Source organism: Brassica oleracea, chromosome C3, assembly GCF_000695525.1.
Source record: "Brassica oleracea var. oleracea cultivar TO1000 chromosome C3, BOL, whole genome shotgun sequence".
Lineage (NCBI taxonomy): Eukaryota > Viridiplantae > Streptophyta > Magnoliopsida > Brassicales > Brassicaceae > Brassica > Brassica oleracea.
In genome coordinates this window covers 4,478,698-4,492,501 of record NC_027750.1, presented here as the reverse complement: position 1 = coordinate 4,492,501, position 13,804 = coordinate 4,478,698, and the positions used below count along the sequence as shown (strand labels likewise).

At 39.1% G+C, this 13,804-nt stretch overlaps 2 protein-coding genes and 1 long non-coding RNA gene across 3 annotated transcripts; all 3 read left to right on the top strand.

Annotated features, from left to right (window-relative positions):
- Positions 1-105: 105 nt before the first annotated feature.
- LOC106334528 (disease resistance protein TAO1-like) lies at positions 106-5,356 on the top strand. The gene is made up of 6 exons (XM_013772819.1): positions 106-785; positions 860-928; positions 1,081-1,572; positions 1,752-2,853; positions 2,930-3,208; positions 3,298-5,356. Exons 2-6 carry the CDS (start codon positions 897-899, stop codon positions 4,816-4,818), a joined length of 3,426 nt encoding a protein of 1,141 aa, XP_013628273.1. The 5' UTR covers positions 106-785; positions 860-896; the 3' UTR covers positions 4,819-5,356.
- A 574-nt stretch (positions 5,357-5,930) lies between these two features.
- On the top strand, positions 5,931-7,258 carry LOC106334534. Its single transcript, XR_001268626.1, has 3 exons — positions 5,931-6,212; positions 6,447-6,600; positions 6,677-7,258. It is a non-coding gene; the product is annotated as an uncharacterized LOC106334534 (long non-coding RNA).
- A 756-nt stretch (positions 7,259-8,014) lies between these two features.
- LOC106334532 (disease resistance protein TAO1-like) lies at positions 8,015-11,903 on the top strand. The gene is made up of 4 exons (XM_013772824.1): positions 8,015-8,510; positions 10,734-11,317; positions 11,474-11,570; positions 11,705-11,903. The coding sequence occupies exons 1-4, from the start codon at positions 8,041-8,043 to the stop codon at positions 11,739-11,741; spliced, it is 1,188 nt and encodes a 395-aa protein (XP_013628278.1). The 5' UTR covers positions 8,015-8,040; the 3' UTR covers positions 11,742-11,903.
- Positions 11,904-13,804: the final 1,901 nt, after the last annotated feature.

The window sequence follows — 13,804 nt, the reverse complement described above, 5'->3', positions numbered from 1 at the left end:
TTAGGAACACAGTAACATTATACAAAAAAAGAAGTGAAAACTTAAACATTGACCACACTACAGTTATGCTTAAACATATTTGAAAACTTTAGTTTTCGATAGGAAATAAATGATCGGGGAAAAAATCTATTTTATTCTAAACCAATCAGAAGCGAAAGCGGGAATGACGTGGCAGAGGAGGAAGCAACAAGCTGAAATCGAAGTTTTCTCACCGGCGATACTATCCCGACTCTTTCGATCCGGAGCCGTTAAAAGATCCGCCGCAGACCTCGGCGTCCTCCGGCACCGGAAACGATAAGATCCGCTACCGTTCGCCTCCCTCCACTGAGCTCATGGAGTCCGAACAGCCACGGTTTGATATTGATGCTGGAACCTCTGGAATTTGGATCGAAATTAGGATATTCTTCCTCTTGGGAATGAACCTGAGCTCTTCGTGCAGGTAACAACATTGATTCTCATAATCGATGCTCATGAATGTTACTGGATATGAGACTAGAACTACCACTTTTACCTGCATTGCGTGATAGATCTCGTGGTTGTTAGCTTGATTCAGTTTTCTTATGGTGAATTCGTGGTACATTTGTGCTATGTAAATTGATATGACTGTCCGTGTGTGAAAAGACTTGTGCTTTCTGGAGATTTTAGCTCAGAACTATTCAGTGATTTCATTTCAGCTAAAACCGTGCACATGCTCTGGACTGCCAAGTACTGTGAAGAAGTTTCTTGCCGAGATTCAACGTGTACAATGGCCAACTTGAGAAGATGTGTGGAGGAGGACTCATATGGTAATCTCTTAGCCTATTATGATATCAAATCTTGGTCTCTCCTTGTAAGTCAATGTATTTGTATCTTTTTCTAGTCAACTGTAGGAGGACGCTGAGAAGTTTCTTGCGTTCATGATACTTCCTCTCCACTTGACAAGTCAATTGTAAGAGGACCCCCCAGAAGTTTACTGTTTCCTTATCCCTTTACGCGTTCTCACCTTTTTTTTTATGTGGCTACGAGCAACACACACATATTTACAAAGTCTCTTTTTGATTATTTATTCTTCAAATCTAAAAACTTTGTCATTCTTTTCAGAATTCCTTCGTGCTTGTTATTCATGGCTTCTTCATCATCTGTGTCTTGCGGTTCGTTGTATGACGTCTTCCTGAGCTTCCGTGGAGAAGACGTGCGCAAAGGGTTTCTTAGCCACGTTGTGAAAGAGTTCAAAAGCAAGGGGATCGAACCGTTCATTGATAACGAGATGGAGCGAGGCAAATCTGTCGGTCCCACCCTTGTAGGAGCGATCAGACAATCAAGGGTCGCCATTGTTTTGCTCTCCCGTAACTACGCTTCTTCAAGCTGGTGTTTGGATGAGTTAGTAGAGATCATGAAGTGCAGGGAAGATGATAAAAAAAGAGTGATAACTGTTTTCTACGAAGTGGATCCATCTGATGTTAGGAAGCAGATCGGAGATTTCGGAAAAGTGTTTGATGAGACCTGTGTGGGGAAAACTGAAGAGGTGATACATGAATGGAGGCAAGCTTTGAAGGAAGTCGCGGGTATAGCTGGTTATGCCTCTAGCAACTGGTTCGTTCACTAGTTTTCTTTTTAATGAATGCTCAACTAATTTAGTTTTGCTTAGGAAAGAAAGATTAAATATGAATATTTATCCATACTAGAACCATGTTTCCACGGCTTTCTTTTTTTGCTGTGTGTAGCTTCTTTTCATGATGTATGTTCTAATGGATATCCTCTGTTTTTGTTAGGGAGAGTGAAGCTGATTTGATCAACGAACTTGCCACAAATATTATGGGTGTGTTGCCTTTGACACCATCAAATGATTTCGATGACTTTGTTGGCATAGAAGATCGTGTCATGGAGATGAAAACGATGTTGAGTCTACAAACAAAAGAAGTTAAGGTGATTGGGATTTGGGGTACTGCCGGGATTGGTAAGACGACGGCCGCCAGAGTTTTGTATAACCAAATATCTCCTGGATTTTCATTCAGCACATTTTTGGAGAATATCAAAGGATGTTTTGAGAGGTCCTGTGGTAACGATCATCAGTTGAAGTTGCGTTTTCAGGGAAAGTTGCTGTCTCAAATTTTTAACCAAAAGGATATTGTGGTTGGTCACTTGGGATGGGCACCACAAAAGCTGAGTGACAAAAAAGTGTTGGTTGTTCTTGATGAAGTGGATAGCTGGTGGCAACTAGAGGAAATGGCAAAAAGAGCATGGTTTGGTCCCGGAAGTATGATTATCATTACAACCGAAGATAGAAAACTTTTCAAGACACTCGGACTCGAGGCCAATCAAATCTACGAGATGAAACTTCCAATTGGAGATGAGGCTCTTCAGATCTTCTGTCTATATGCCTTTGGTCAAAAGTTTCCAGATAATGGTTTCGAAAGTCTTGCTTGGGAAGTTACGAAACTTGCGGGTAAACTTCCTCTAGGCTTGAGAGTTATGGGGTCCTATCTACGAGGAATGTCCAAGGACGAGTGGATAGACGCACTACCAAGCCTCAGGTCTAGCCTTGACAGCGAAATTGAATCAACTCTGAGATTGAGCTACAACGTCTTAAGTGTTAAAGAAAAAGCACTTTTCCTGCATATTGCATGTTTCTTTGTTGGTTTCAAGGATGATAGGGTCAAGAGTATTCTTGAAAAAAGCGATTTAAACGTCATCCATGGGCTGCAAACCTTAGCTTACAGAAGTCTTATATATGTAGAGCACAGATTAATAAGGATGCATAGTTTACTGCAACAAATGGGTGAAGAAATTGTCTATGGACAGTCTGCCGAGCCTGGAAAGCGACAGTTCCTGACGAAAGCCACTGAGATTTCTGAAATTTTTGAAGAAAATACTGTAAGTTCCTTTTTTCTTCTGTTTTCTTTGTTTTTTAAGCTGAGATTTTTTTTTCTTTTTGAATAATCTTTTAAAGGGTACTGGAACGGTTCTAGGCATAAAGCTCCGAGAATTAGAGGGAGAGGAAATCCAAATGAGTGAAAGCGCTTTCCAAGGGATGAACCATCTCCAGTTTCTAGATGTCGATTGTATCTTATGCTTACCCGAAGGCCTCAACTGTCTTCCCGACAAACTTAGACTGCTAGATTGGAAGCAGTGTCCATTGAGATTTTGGCCTTCCAAGTTCTCTGGAAAGTTTCTTGTTGAACTAATCATGCCCAACAACAAATTTGAGAAACTTTGGGAGGGAATCAAAGTAAAAAATAGTAGGCCTTTTTCTAATTATATATAATTGCGTGTAAAGCGCAGTTAGTCATTTCTCTAAAACTTTTTTTTTTTGTATAGCCTCTCCCATGTCTCAAGCGGATGGATTTGAGCTACTCTGACTATCTGAAAGAGATTCCAGATCTCTCGAAAGCAACCAGTATCGAGATACTAAAACTCCATGACTGCAGAAGTTTGTTAGAGCTCCCCTTTTCTATTGGTAGGTTAATCAATCTCGAGGAATTATACCTCAGCTTTTGCGGGAGTTTGGAAAAAATCGGTGGTTGCTCGAGTTTGGAAAAACTCAGTGATTGCTCGAGTTTGAAAGAACTCGATCTGAGCTATTCTGGGATAGGAGCATTGGAATTGCCATTATCAGTTCGTACTTGGTCTAGCTTTTATAGATTGGATATGTCAGGGTTGAGTGACCTCAAGAAATTCCCAAATGTTCCTTACAGCATCGTAGAGTTGGATCTGAGCAACACAGGGATAGAGGAAATTCCTCCATGCATTGAGAATCTATATTGTCTGGAGAAACTAAAAATGATGGGATGCAGGAAGCTGGAAATTGTATCTCCAAACATTTCTAAGTTGGAGAAACTTAAGACTATTGCACTGTGTAAAAATGGTGCTGAGGCGCTTGGTGTGGATGGACTTTTTAAAGCAACGATCGATGGGTTTGATAAATGGTGTCACCAGTGGCTTCTCATATCAGACTTAAACATTCACTACATTTTACCGAGATGTCTAACGGAGAAGGTTCTTACGCCTCCATTTTCATCATTACGTTTAATCGGTCCTGAATTAAACACTATTCCAGATTGCATCAGACGTCTCTCCGGACTAGGTCAGCTTGATATCTCAGCTTGTCCAAAGCTCACAGCACTGCCACCGCTTCCAGCTTCCCTTGAAGCACTAAATGCATGCGGGTGTGCCTACTTGGAGAGTATAGACTCTTCTTTTCAAAATCCAATTCGCAACTTTGCTGACTGCTACAACCTGAATCAAAAAGCGAGAAAGCTCATCCAGACATCAGCTTGCGAATATGCGCTCTTACCGGGTGAAGAAGTGCCTGCACATTTCACTCACCAAGCTATTTCTAGTTCACTAACGATCGATCTGACTCCAAGACATCTTCCTTCATCCTTCAGATTCAAAGCTTGCATCTTACTGTCAGGACTCCTTGGTTCCCTTAATGTGTCTTGTTGCGTCAGAGGTAAACAGACTGGCCTCACTCTCCCATATGGATCAACCGAGCTTCGTTACATGTCAGATCTATACTCACCTCGAAACCATCTTTATATATTTGAAGATTCTGTCTCTCTAAGCCAGGATTTCCCTGAAGCCAAAGACGCCACTTTCAGCGAGCTTTCGTTTCTGTTCACAGTGAGGGATGATGAATCATCCTTGGTGGTGGTTAAGGGCTGTGGTGTACGAATTTTGGAGGCAAACAATGAAAATGCAGATAATGATGATGATGATGAAGGTGGTAATGATAGTAAAAGTGCAGACGATGATGATGATGATACTGATGACGTTGATGAGGATATAGAGGATGATATCGATGATAATGACGCTGGCTTTTCTGATTCAGTAATTTGACATAAACATAGAGGCAAACAAAAGAAGGAAAAGAATCAGGACGTGAGGACAGTGCAGAGACGAGGAGCTGGAAACGAATGAGGTTAAGCCTTGTGTAAGTGTTGTGATGTTGTGGCGAGAATGGTGTATCGATTTTCTTTCGCATGTGCGGTCTGAACACGGGTAACAGAGACAGAGAGAGGACCAGGCTGAAGCTGATCAAAGAAGAGGAGGATAAATACTCGACATTTTCGAAGCTTGCAAAGCAAGGATCACAACGTGCAGTGAAGGAAGCAAAAGCGATATTGCAGTGGATCAAGAGGTCCGGTACAGGTGAAGAGCCATAAAGGGGATGAAGGGAAACACCGCACTCAGGTCTTGTTGATAATAAAAAGTCAAATTCTGTAAACCGAGTCTTGATGATGCATGTAAAAAGTTTAGAAAGAAGCAAAAGTTGTTGCTACTCTTAATTGACGTTTCTGATTCATAATCTGGCTAGTGAAATCATCCGAGAGGATCGCGTAAGTCCCAAGTAATGTGGTTCTCTCTCTTGTATTCATCAAAATGCTATGCTGTGCACTGTCCCAATCATGCAACGGCAGACACTTTGACCACTCCCACCTTTTTTATCTGTAGAGTTGTGCGTTATTTTTATCAATCGGAGTTTGGTTTGTACATATACTTTTTTAGGCGGTTCTATACTGAATTTTTAATACATAGAATGGCATTTTATATAGGTATTGACTTTATAAAAGACATTGTGATCACAGCCAGCGTCTGTTGTTTGATGTCTATTGGCTTGATTTGACTTTACGTTACTTGTGTGCTAATATAATCAATAATTTCATGTGTTATATCATGCAATCTCATAACACACTTAAGGAACACCATTCCGCTAATAATTTTGTAAATTTAAGGTTCAAACAATAGAACACTGCTAGAGTGTAAATCACTAGTGTATGGACGATCTAATTTAGGAACACAGTAACATTATACAAAAAAAAGAAATGAAAACTTAAACATTGACCACACTACAGTTATGCTTAAACATATTTGAAAACTTTAGATTTCGATAGGAAATAAATGATCGGGAAAAAAAGATCTATTTTATTCTAAACCAATCAGAAGCGAAAGCGGGAATGACGTGGCAGAGGAGGAAGCAACAAGCTGAAATCGAAGTTTTCTCACCGGCGATACTATCCCGACTCTTTCGATCCGGAGCCGTTAAAAGATCCGCCGCAGACCTCGGCGTCCTCCGGCACCGGAAACGATAAGATCCGCTACCGTTCGCCTCCCTCCACTGAGCTCATGGAGTCCGAACAGCCACGGTTTGATATTGATGCTGGAACCTCTGGAATTTGGATCGAAATTAGGATATTCTTCCTCTTGGGAATGAACCTGAGCTCTTCGTGCAGGTAACAACATTGATTCTCATAATCGATGCTCATGAATGTTACTGGATATGAGACTAGTACTATCACTTTTACCTGCATTGCTTGATAGATCTCGTCGTCGTTAGCTTGATTCAGTTTTCTTATGGTGATTCGTGGTACATTTGTGTTATTTAAGTTGATATGATTGTCAGTGTGTGAAAAGACTTTTGCTTGCTGGAGATTTTAGCTCTGAACTATTCACTGATTTGATTTCAGCTTAAACCGTGTACTATATTGCACATGCTCTGGGGAAGACCAAGTATCCGGACTCTGACATTTACTGGAAAAATTTCGAAAACAAGTACCACTTCTCTTGTCGGTTCACAACTGACTTCATCATCACTAGCACTTACCAAGAGATCGCAGGAACGTAAGTTACTACTTAATATCGAGAAGTGTTTTTTCTTCGGTGCGAGTTCTCATTCAAGTTTTTTTTTTTTGCTCAGGAAGAACACGGTCGGTCAGTATGAAAGCAATTGAGCTTTTACACTCCCGGGACTATACAGAGTAGTTCACGGCATCAATGTGTTTGATCCAGAGTTCAACATAGTCCACCAGGAGCAGACATGACTATTTACTTACCTTTTACTGAAAAAGATAAATAGAGTGCATAATGGTTAGTTGAAATCATCAGGCTGCTCTCGAGGGGACTGCGTAAGTCCCAACTTATTTGGTTCTCTTTTGTCTTCTTCCACATGCTATGCTGTGCACTATCTGATAGGTACAAGAAGGTCTGTATCCGTAAGAGGAAGAAAGGAGTATTGAGTAATGAGAGTGTGGAGTTGGAGGAAGAGCGGGAAGATTTAAATCAGTTAGAAGAGTAAAGCAAAGACTCTAATTGAAGTAGAGGGTTTGCCGTTACATCTCAGCTGAGCTAAGGAGCGAAGACTACTAATAAGTGGAGGGAGTGTGTTTGTATTCTTTATGCTTGATTGTTGTATGTTCTTGACGTTATGAGTCTTGAGCTCTCGATCGTTATGAGATCGAGGAATTTGAGTATTGTACTCGTCATGAGAGTACTTGCTTGATTCAACAATTTAAGTGTAATCGATTCATTGATTCTTAATACAAAGGAGTTCTCATTTTTGGAGTTACATAGATCTAAAGTCTATCACTATCCCAATCATGAAACGGTAAACACTTTGACCGCTGCCACCTCTTCTTTTTATCGATAGAGTTGGTGCGTTATTATCAAGCAAGTTGGGTCTATATAGACAATTTTAGGCGGTCCTATACTGAACAAGACCATACAATGCTATAAAATTTATTTATGTGACGGTTGTGTAATTTTTTAAAATAAGTCCACTATGCTGATGATGAGTGAAATCTTTTTGATTTTATTTTTTTCCCGTTGAACCGGCCATCTCAGGACACTGAAACCGAGAATGAAGATCTTTGGCGAGTCTCCAGTTTTCTTTAGTGTTACTGAAATTGTTCTAGGTCTGAACTTGTCTATCACGTAAACTTAGATCATTTGGACTTCTCAGTGCTACGAGCAGTTTCTTGCTGAGCTTTACGTGTATAATGGCCAACTTTAGAAGATGTGGGAAGGACTCATGGTAATCTCATAGCCTATTAATATTATGATATTAAATCTTGGTCTCTACTTGTAATTTAATGTATTTATATCTTTTCCTAGTCAACTGTTAGATGATTCCGAGAAGTTTACTGTGTCCTTACATCTTTTCGCGTTTCTTTTTTTAATGTGGTGACGAGCCACACACATATATACAAAGTCTCCTTTTGTTATTTCTTCTTCCGATCTGAAAGCTTTGTCATTCTCTTCAGAATTTCTTCGTGCTTGTTATTCATGGCTTCTTCATCATGTGTGTCTTGCGGTTCGTTGTATGACGTCTTCCTGAGCTTCCGTGGAGAAGACGTGCGCAAAGGGTTTCTTAGCCACGTTGTGAAAGAGTTCAAAAGCAAGGGGATCGAAACGTTCATTGATAACGAGATGGAGCGTGGCAAATCTGTCGGTCCCACGCTTGTAGGAGCGATCAGACAATCAAAGGTCGCCATTGTTTTGCTCTCCCCTAACTACGCTTCTTCAAGCTGGTGTTTGGATGAGTTAGTGGAGATCATGAAGTGCAGGGAGGAGGGTCAACAAAGAGTGATAACCGTTTTCTACCAAGTGGATCCATCAGATGTTAGGAAGCAGACCGGAGATTTCGGACAAGCTTTCGATGAGACCTGTGTGGGGAAAACAGAAGAGGTGACGCATGTATGGATGCAAGCTCTGAAGGAAGTCGCGGGTATAGCTGGTTATGCCTCTAGCAACTGGTTAGTTTTTTTTTTTTTTTAATAGATGTTAAATTAATTCAGTCCCAAAAAACATTTTACATAGGACGGATTTACTCTCAGAGACACATTTCAAATTATGAATTACTCTAATAGACACTTTTGCCCAAGTAGACACTTTCTCTTAGTAAATTGTCATAACTACCCCTTATCTATGTAAAGAGTAACTATTGGATAAGTGTCTAACTAGATCGTAAAACCAAGAAACTGAACCAACCGATTTTCTCATCTTCATTATAACGATTAGAAAACTAGTGAGGAAAATAAAAAAATTCGAAATATAATGAAATCTTTTTCACTTTTGTAAGACAAATCCCCTTTTCAAAATCGATTACCCCCCAGACATGAACCCTAATTTTGGCTCTTCGCCAACTTCTACTAAAACCACAGATCGATCTGAACCCTAATCCACTTTCTCAAATTCGACATCTCCATCGTGGCGTCTTTGGTGAAGCGTCGGAACCGTCACTTTGTTCAAGCTTTCTGTCTCCACCTCTAGCTTTTGTTCGATCTGAAACTTTTCCGCCAGCTCTTCATACTCGACCATTGGTGAGTCACACCATGAATTCAGAAACTCCAATCCATTCTCAATCATGACTCTCTGTTCCTAATTTCATAAATATATCTAACAGATTCATATATGAAAAGTTAATTTCTTGTCTGATTTTTTATCTTGGTTCATGAGGGTAAAAAAAGTGGTGGAGGTGGCTACTCGAGAGGAGGAGGTGGTGGTGGATGTCGTTGTGGTGGTTGTGGATACAGAGGTGGAGACGTGAGGATGAAGAGCTGGTGGTGATTATGGATGCCGTGATGGTGGATGCTATGGTGGTGGATGTTGATACGGAGGTGGAAGACGTGAGGAGGAGGATGTGGTGGTGGATGCCGTGGCTGTGGATACTGTTGTGGTGGATGTGGATACGGAGGTGGAAGATGCGAGGAGTAGGAAGTGGTGGTGGATGCCGTGTTGGTGGATGTTGTGGTGGTGGATGTGAATATGAGGTGGAAGACATAAGGAGGAGAAGGTGGTGGTAGATACGGTATCCACAGAAAATTTTGTAACATTTTCATGTCCACCAATTTGTTTGTCCACATATATAGTATCCACAAATTGTCTACGAGAAACCTTGTCCAAAAGAATTCGTCCACAAAAACTCGTCCACAAATCAACACATCTTCGGATCGTTGGATCTGCTTTCTTCAAAATGATCTGACGTCCACGATATATTCTCATAAACTCATATATCTAACTTTTTGTTTTATTGCTTTATCTTTTATTGCAATTACAAGGTAACTGGTTCTTTTTCGGTTTGCTTCCTTAAAATAAGCATCTTTCTCTTTAGTAATAGCCAAGGTCATTTCTGTCTCAATAAAGACAGCTGGCACGAAAAAGTGTGTCAAAATTGCTTTGTGTCTTATAGAGTAAACAAAAATCACAATGTGTCCTTTTATGTAAGTCTCTCTTTGCATAGTGTGTTAATTATCTTATAGTTTTATTGGATCAATTAACTAAAGCCAATGGGCTTCCAAATTAATTGAAAAACTTGTGAACAAAAGTGGCCCATTCAAAGGCCTATTTGTTAAATGAAGGAGAAGTAGTAGAGTCCCACATCGGTTGTGTGACTGATTTTCTAGCAGTATAAATCTTCGCGAGATTCTTGCCCACGTGCAGCAGCTGTTGCGGAAAGTAGGTCTTCTCCGGCTCTTTAAATATTGTTTCTCCTCTCCCTTCATTTCCCAATCTTTTTCCGTATCGAAATCCAACTGCAAAAATCCCTTAGCGTAAGTCTATATTGCGAGAGTGTTTCGTAGAGTTTATAGTTCGATAGGGCGATAACGAGTAAGGCGTGATTTGTCTGCCATGTTTGTATCCTGGGACTCTATATTCGTACAGTTCCGTCTCACTAACGGAGCGAATATTTTGAGTTAAGAAAATATATCATATCTCGACTTCATGTTTCAGTGCGAATGCGATTTCTTATCGTTTTTGTATTTGCCTTGTACATTCGTATATTTCCTTAAACATCGCTTTTATTTTATCTTTATGTCCGTCCGATTTTCCGGTTTCTACGAGTTTTGCTTAGGAAAGAAAGATTACATATGAATATTTATCGATACTAGAACCATGTTTCCACGGCTTTCATTTTTGTTATGTGTAGCTTCTTTTCATGATGTATTTTCTAATGAATAGCCTTTGTTTTTTGTCAGGGGGAGTGAAGCTGATTTGATCAACGACCTTGCCACAAATATTATGGGTTTGTTGGCTTTGACACCATCAAATGAGTTCGATGACTTTGTTGGCATAGAACCTCGTGTCACGGAGATGAAAACGATGTTGAGCCTACAAACAAAAGAAGTTAAGGTGATTGGGATTTGGGGTCCTGCCGGGATTGGTAAGACGACCGCCGCCAGAGTTTTATACGACCAAGTCTCTCCTAAATTTCAGCTCAGCACGTTTTTGGAGAATATCAAAGGAAGTTTTGAGAGGCCTTGTGGTAGTAACGACCGTCAGTTGAAGTTGAGGTTTCAGGAAAAGTTGTTGTCTCAAATTTTCAACCAAAAGGATATCGTGGTTGGTCACTTGGGAGTGGCTCCACAAAAGCTGAGTGACAAAAAAGTGTTGGTTGTTCTTGATGAAGTGGATAGCTGGTGGCAACTAGAGGAAATGGCAAAAAGAGAATGGTTTGGTCCCGGAAGTATGGTTATCATTACAACCGAAGATAGAAAACTTCTCAAAGCACTTGGACTCGAGGCCAATCAAATCTACGAGATGAAACTTTCCTTGGATTTGGGTAGTAACAAGATAGAGAGAGAAAATAACGTCTTGTATTACTTTCCTTGGATCAATAAAACATGGTTTTGTCTTTAGCGTTTGATTGTTGAAACATTGATACACAAATCGTATCAGGATGATGTCGATGATAATGACCCTGGCTTTTCTGATGCAGTAATCGACATAAACATAGAAGCACACAATGAAACTGAAGAAGGAAAAGAATCAGGACGTGATGAGGATGCAGAGATGAGGAGCAGGAAAAGAATGAGGTTAAGCCTTGTTAGATTGTGATGTTGTAAACTGTGATGTTGTTAGATTTTCTTATTCCGCTGCACTGTAAGTTTCCAAGAAGAGAAGCATCAATCTCAACATCCCCGGCACAATCAATTTGGGATCTTTTCAGGTTTGGGAACTCGATCATCTGGCGATTAAAAGCTTAAATTATCTGATGAAGCATGTAAAATCTTGAATTCTCTGAGGGAAGTTGAATCGAAGTTACCGGACTCTGATACTTCTTCGTCTTCTCGAGCTTCTGTGCTCGAAGTGCCAAAAGAGTTTAAGTGTATGTTCTCGCATGCGATCATGAGCGAACCTATAGTCACAGGGAAAAGAATCAGGACGTGGTGAGGGTGCAGAGACTAGGAGCAGTAAATGAGTGAGGTTAAGCCTTGTGTAGGTGTCGTGATGTTGTTTGATTTTCTGATTCCCTGCAACGTAATTTTTCCAAGAAGAGAAGCTCAATCTCAACACCCCCGGCACAATCAATCTGGGATCTTTTCAGGTTTGATAACTCGATCGCTATGGCTTTCCTTAAACAATCATATATCTATACTATTATTTATTTATGAAGTGATTTTTGTGATTTGTCACATTATATAAACTAGGTAAGGAACCCACGCGATATCGCGTGGGAGCTCAACTTTTATAAATAAATATATCATATTATAATTATATATTATATAAAAAAATTATTTAAAAAAAAATTCATGTCAAAACGTAGAACATGTGTGTTTATATTTATTTATTGATAATATTAAAAATGTATATTCTATAATTTTAAATTACAACTAAAATACAAATACATCAATACTAATAAAATTATACATTTTTATTATTTTAATTAAGTTACTCTAAAACTTTAAATTATATAAATTTATAATAAATAAATAAAATCTCTTATTAAACATAAAAATCTTTTTTAATAAAAAATGTGTCGTTCATGTTAGACGGTTGTGTCGTCAACGAAAAAGTACGAACGACTCATAACCTAAGAGGTACGAACACGTCGTAAACTAAGGGATACAAACATGATGCGATTCAAGAGGTATGAACTTGTTCCAAGGGGTGGACGGATATGCCTTGACTGAAGGTATGAATGTGTCTTGACAGAACAAGTGTAAATGGCGTGAACGAAAGGGTGTAAATTGAAATTAGGATCCATAAGACAAAAAAGTTTCCGGATGGGTAAAACATGCAAAATCTAAGAAATATTTAGAAAATGATATATTCTAATTTGGATAGACTTTTTATGTTGTCGAGAAAAGGTCATACTCTTATATCACCAGCACCATGGTTGACCATAAAACAAAAAAATTTCTGGATGGGTAAAAAAACAGGCAAAATCTAAGAAATATTAAAAAATGATATATTCTAATTTAGATAGATTTTTTATGTTGTCGAGAAAATGTCATACTCTTATATCACCAGCACCAAGGTTGGCCTTTAACATTCTCTCAGTGATGTCTCGTTCGCACTTTTTCAGTCATGATCCATTCTTACCTCTTCGGTCATGATTCATTGGCACTCCTTTGGATACGACTCGTTTGCACCCTTTCATTCACGATCTATTCACGTTCTTTCAGTTACGATCCGTTCACACTCATTCGGTTACGATCCGTTTTCTCCTTTTGGTCACGACACGTTTGCACTTTTTTGTCACAACCCATTTGCAATCTTTCGGTCACGACCATTTGCACCCTTTTCGATATTAATTTCACATCCTTTCGGTCAAGATCCATTCGCACTTTTTCGTTTATGACATTCACAGCCTTTCGGTCACAATCCTTTTGTACATTTTCGGTCATAATACATTCACACCCTTTCAGTCACAACACTTTCGCACCCATGATATGTTTGTACCTCTTGGATCACAACACGTTCATACCTCTTAAATTATGATGCGTTCATATCTCTTAAATCACAATACATTTGTACCTCTTTGTTGATGACACCACATAAATATTTATCATTTTTTAATCATTGTTAATATGAAAATTGTGTCTCTTAAGTTTTTTTATGAAAAGTTATTTTTATTAGTATTGAAATGAAATTTTATGTCTTTTTTTTTTACTTTATTCATATACATGAATAGTCACATCTTTCAATTTAAAGGTGATTATTTTGAAATGATACTTATATGATTAGTCACAACTTTTCAATTTAAATAGTTACATCTTTTCAAATTTAAATGTAATTATTTTGAAATGATAGAAATATGAATAGT

Bases quoted from the DNA above. Each gene is read 5' to 3' on its own strand.
- LOC106334528 (XM_013772819.1), top strand. From the start codon at position 897: ATGATACTTCCTCTCCACTTGACAAGTCAATT. The intron at 1,573-1,751 runs GTTCGTTCACTA...TGTTTTTGTTAG, and splicing joins GGTTATGCCTCTAGCAACTG to GGAGAGTGAAGCTGATTTGA. The intron at 2,854-2,929 runs GTAAGTTCCTTT...AATCTTTTAAAG, and splicing joins AAATTTTTGAAGAAAATACT to GGTACTGGAACGGTTCTAGG.
- LOC106334532 (XM_013772824.1), top strand. From the start codon at position 8,041: ATGGCTTCTTCATCATGTGTGTCTTGCGGTTCGTTGTATGACGTCTTC. The intron at 8,511-10,733 runs GTTAGTTTTTTT...GTTTTTTGTCAG, and splicing joins GGTTATGCCTCTAGCAACTG to GGGGAGTGAAGCTGATTTGA. The intron at 11,318-11,473 runs GTAGTAACAAGA...TTTCTGATGCAG, and splicing joins GAAACTTTCCTTGGATTTGG to TAATCGACATAAACATAGAA.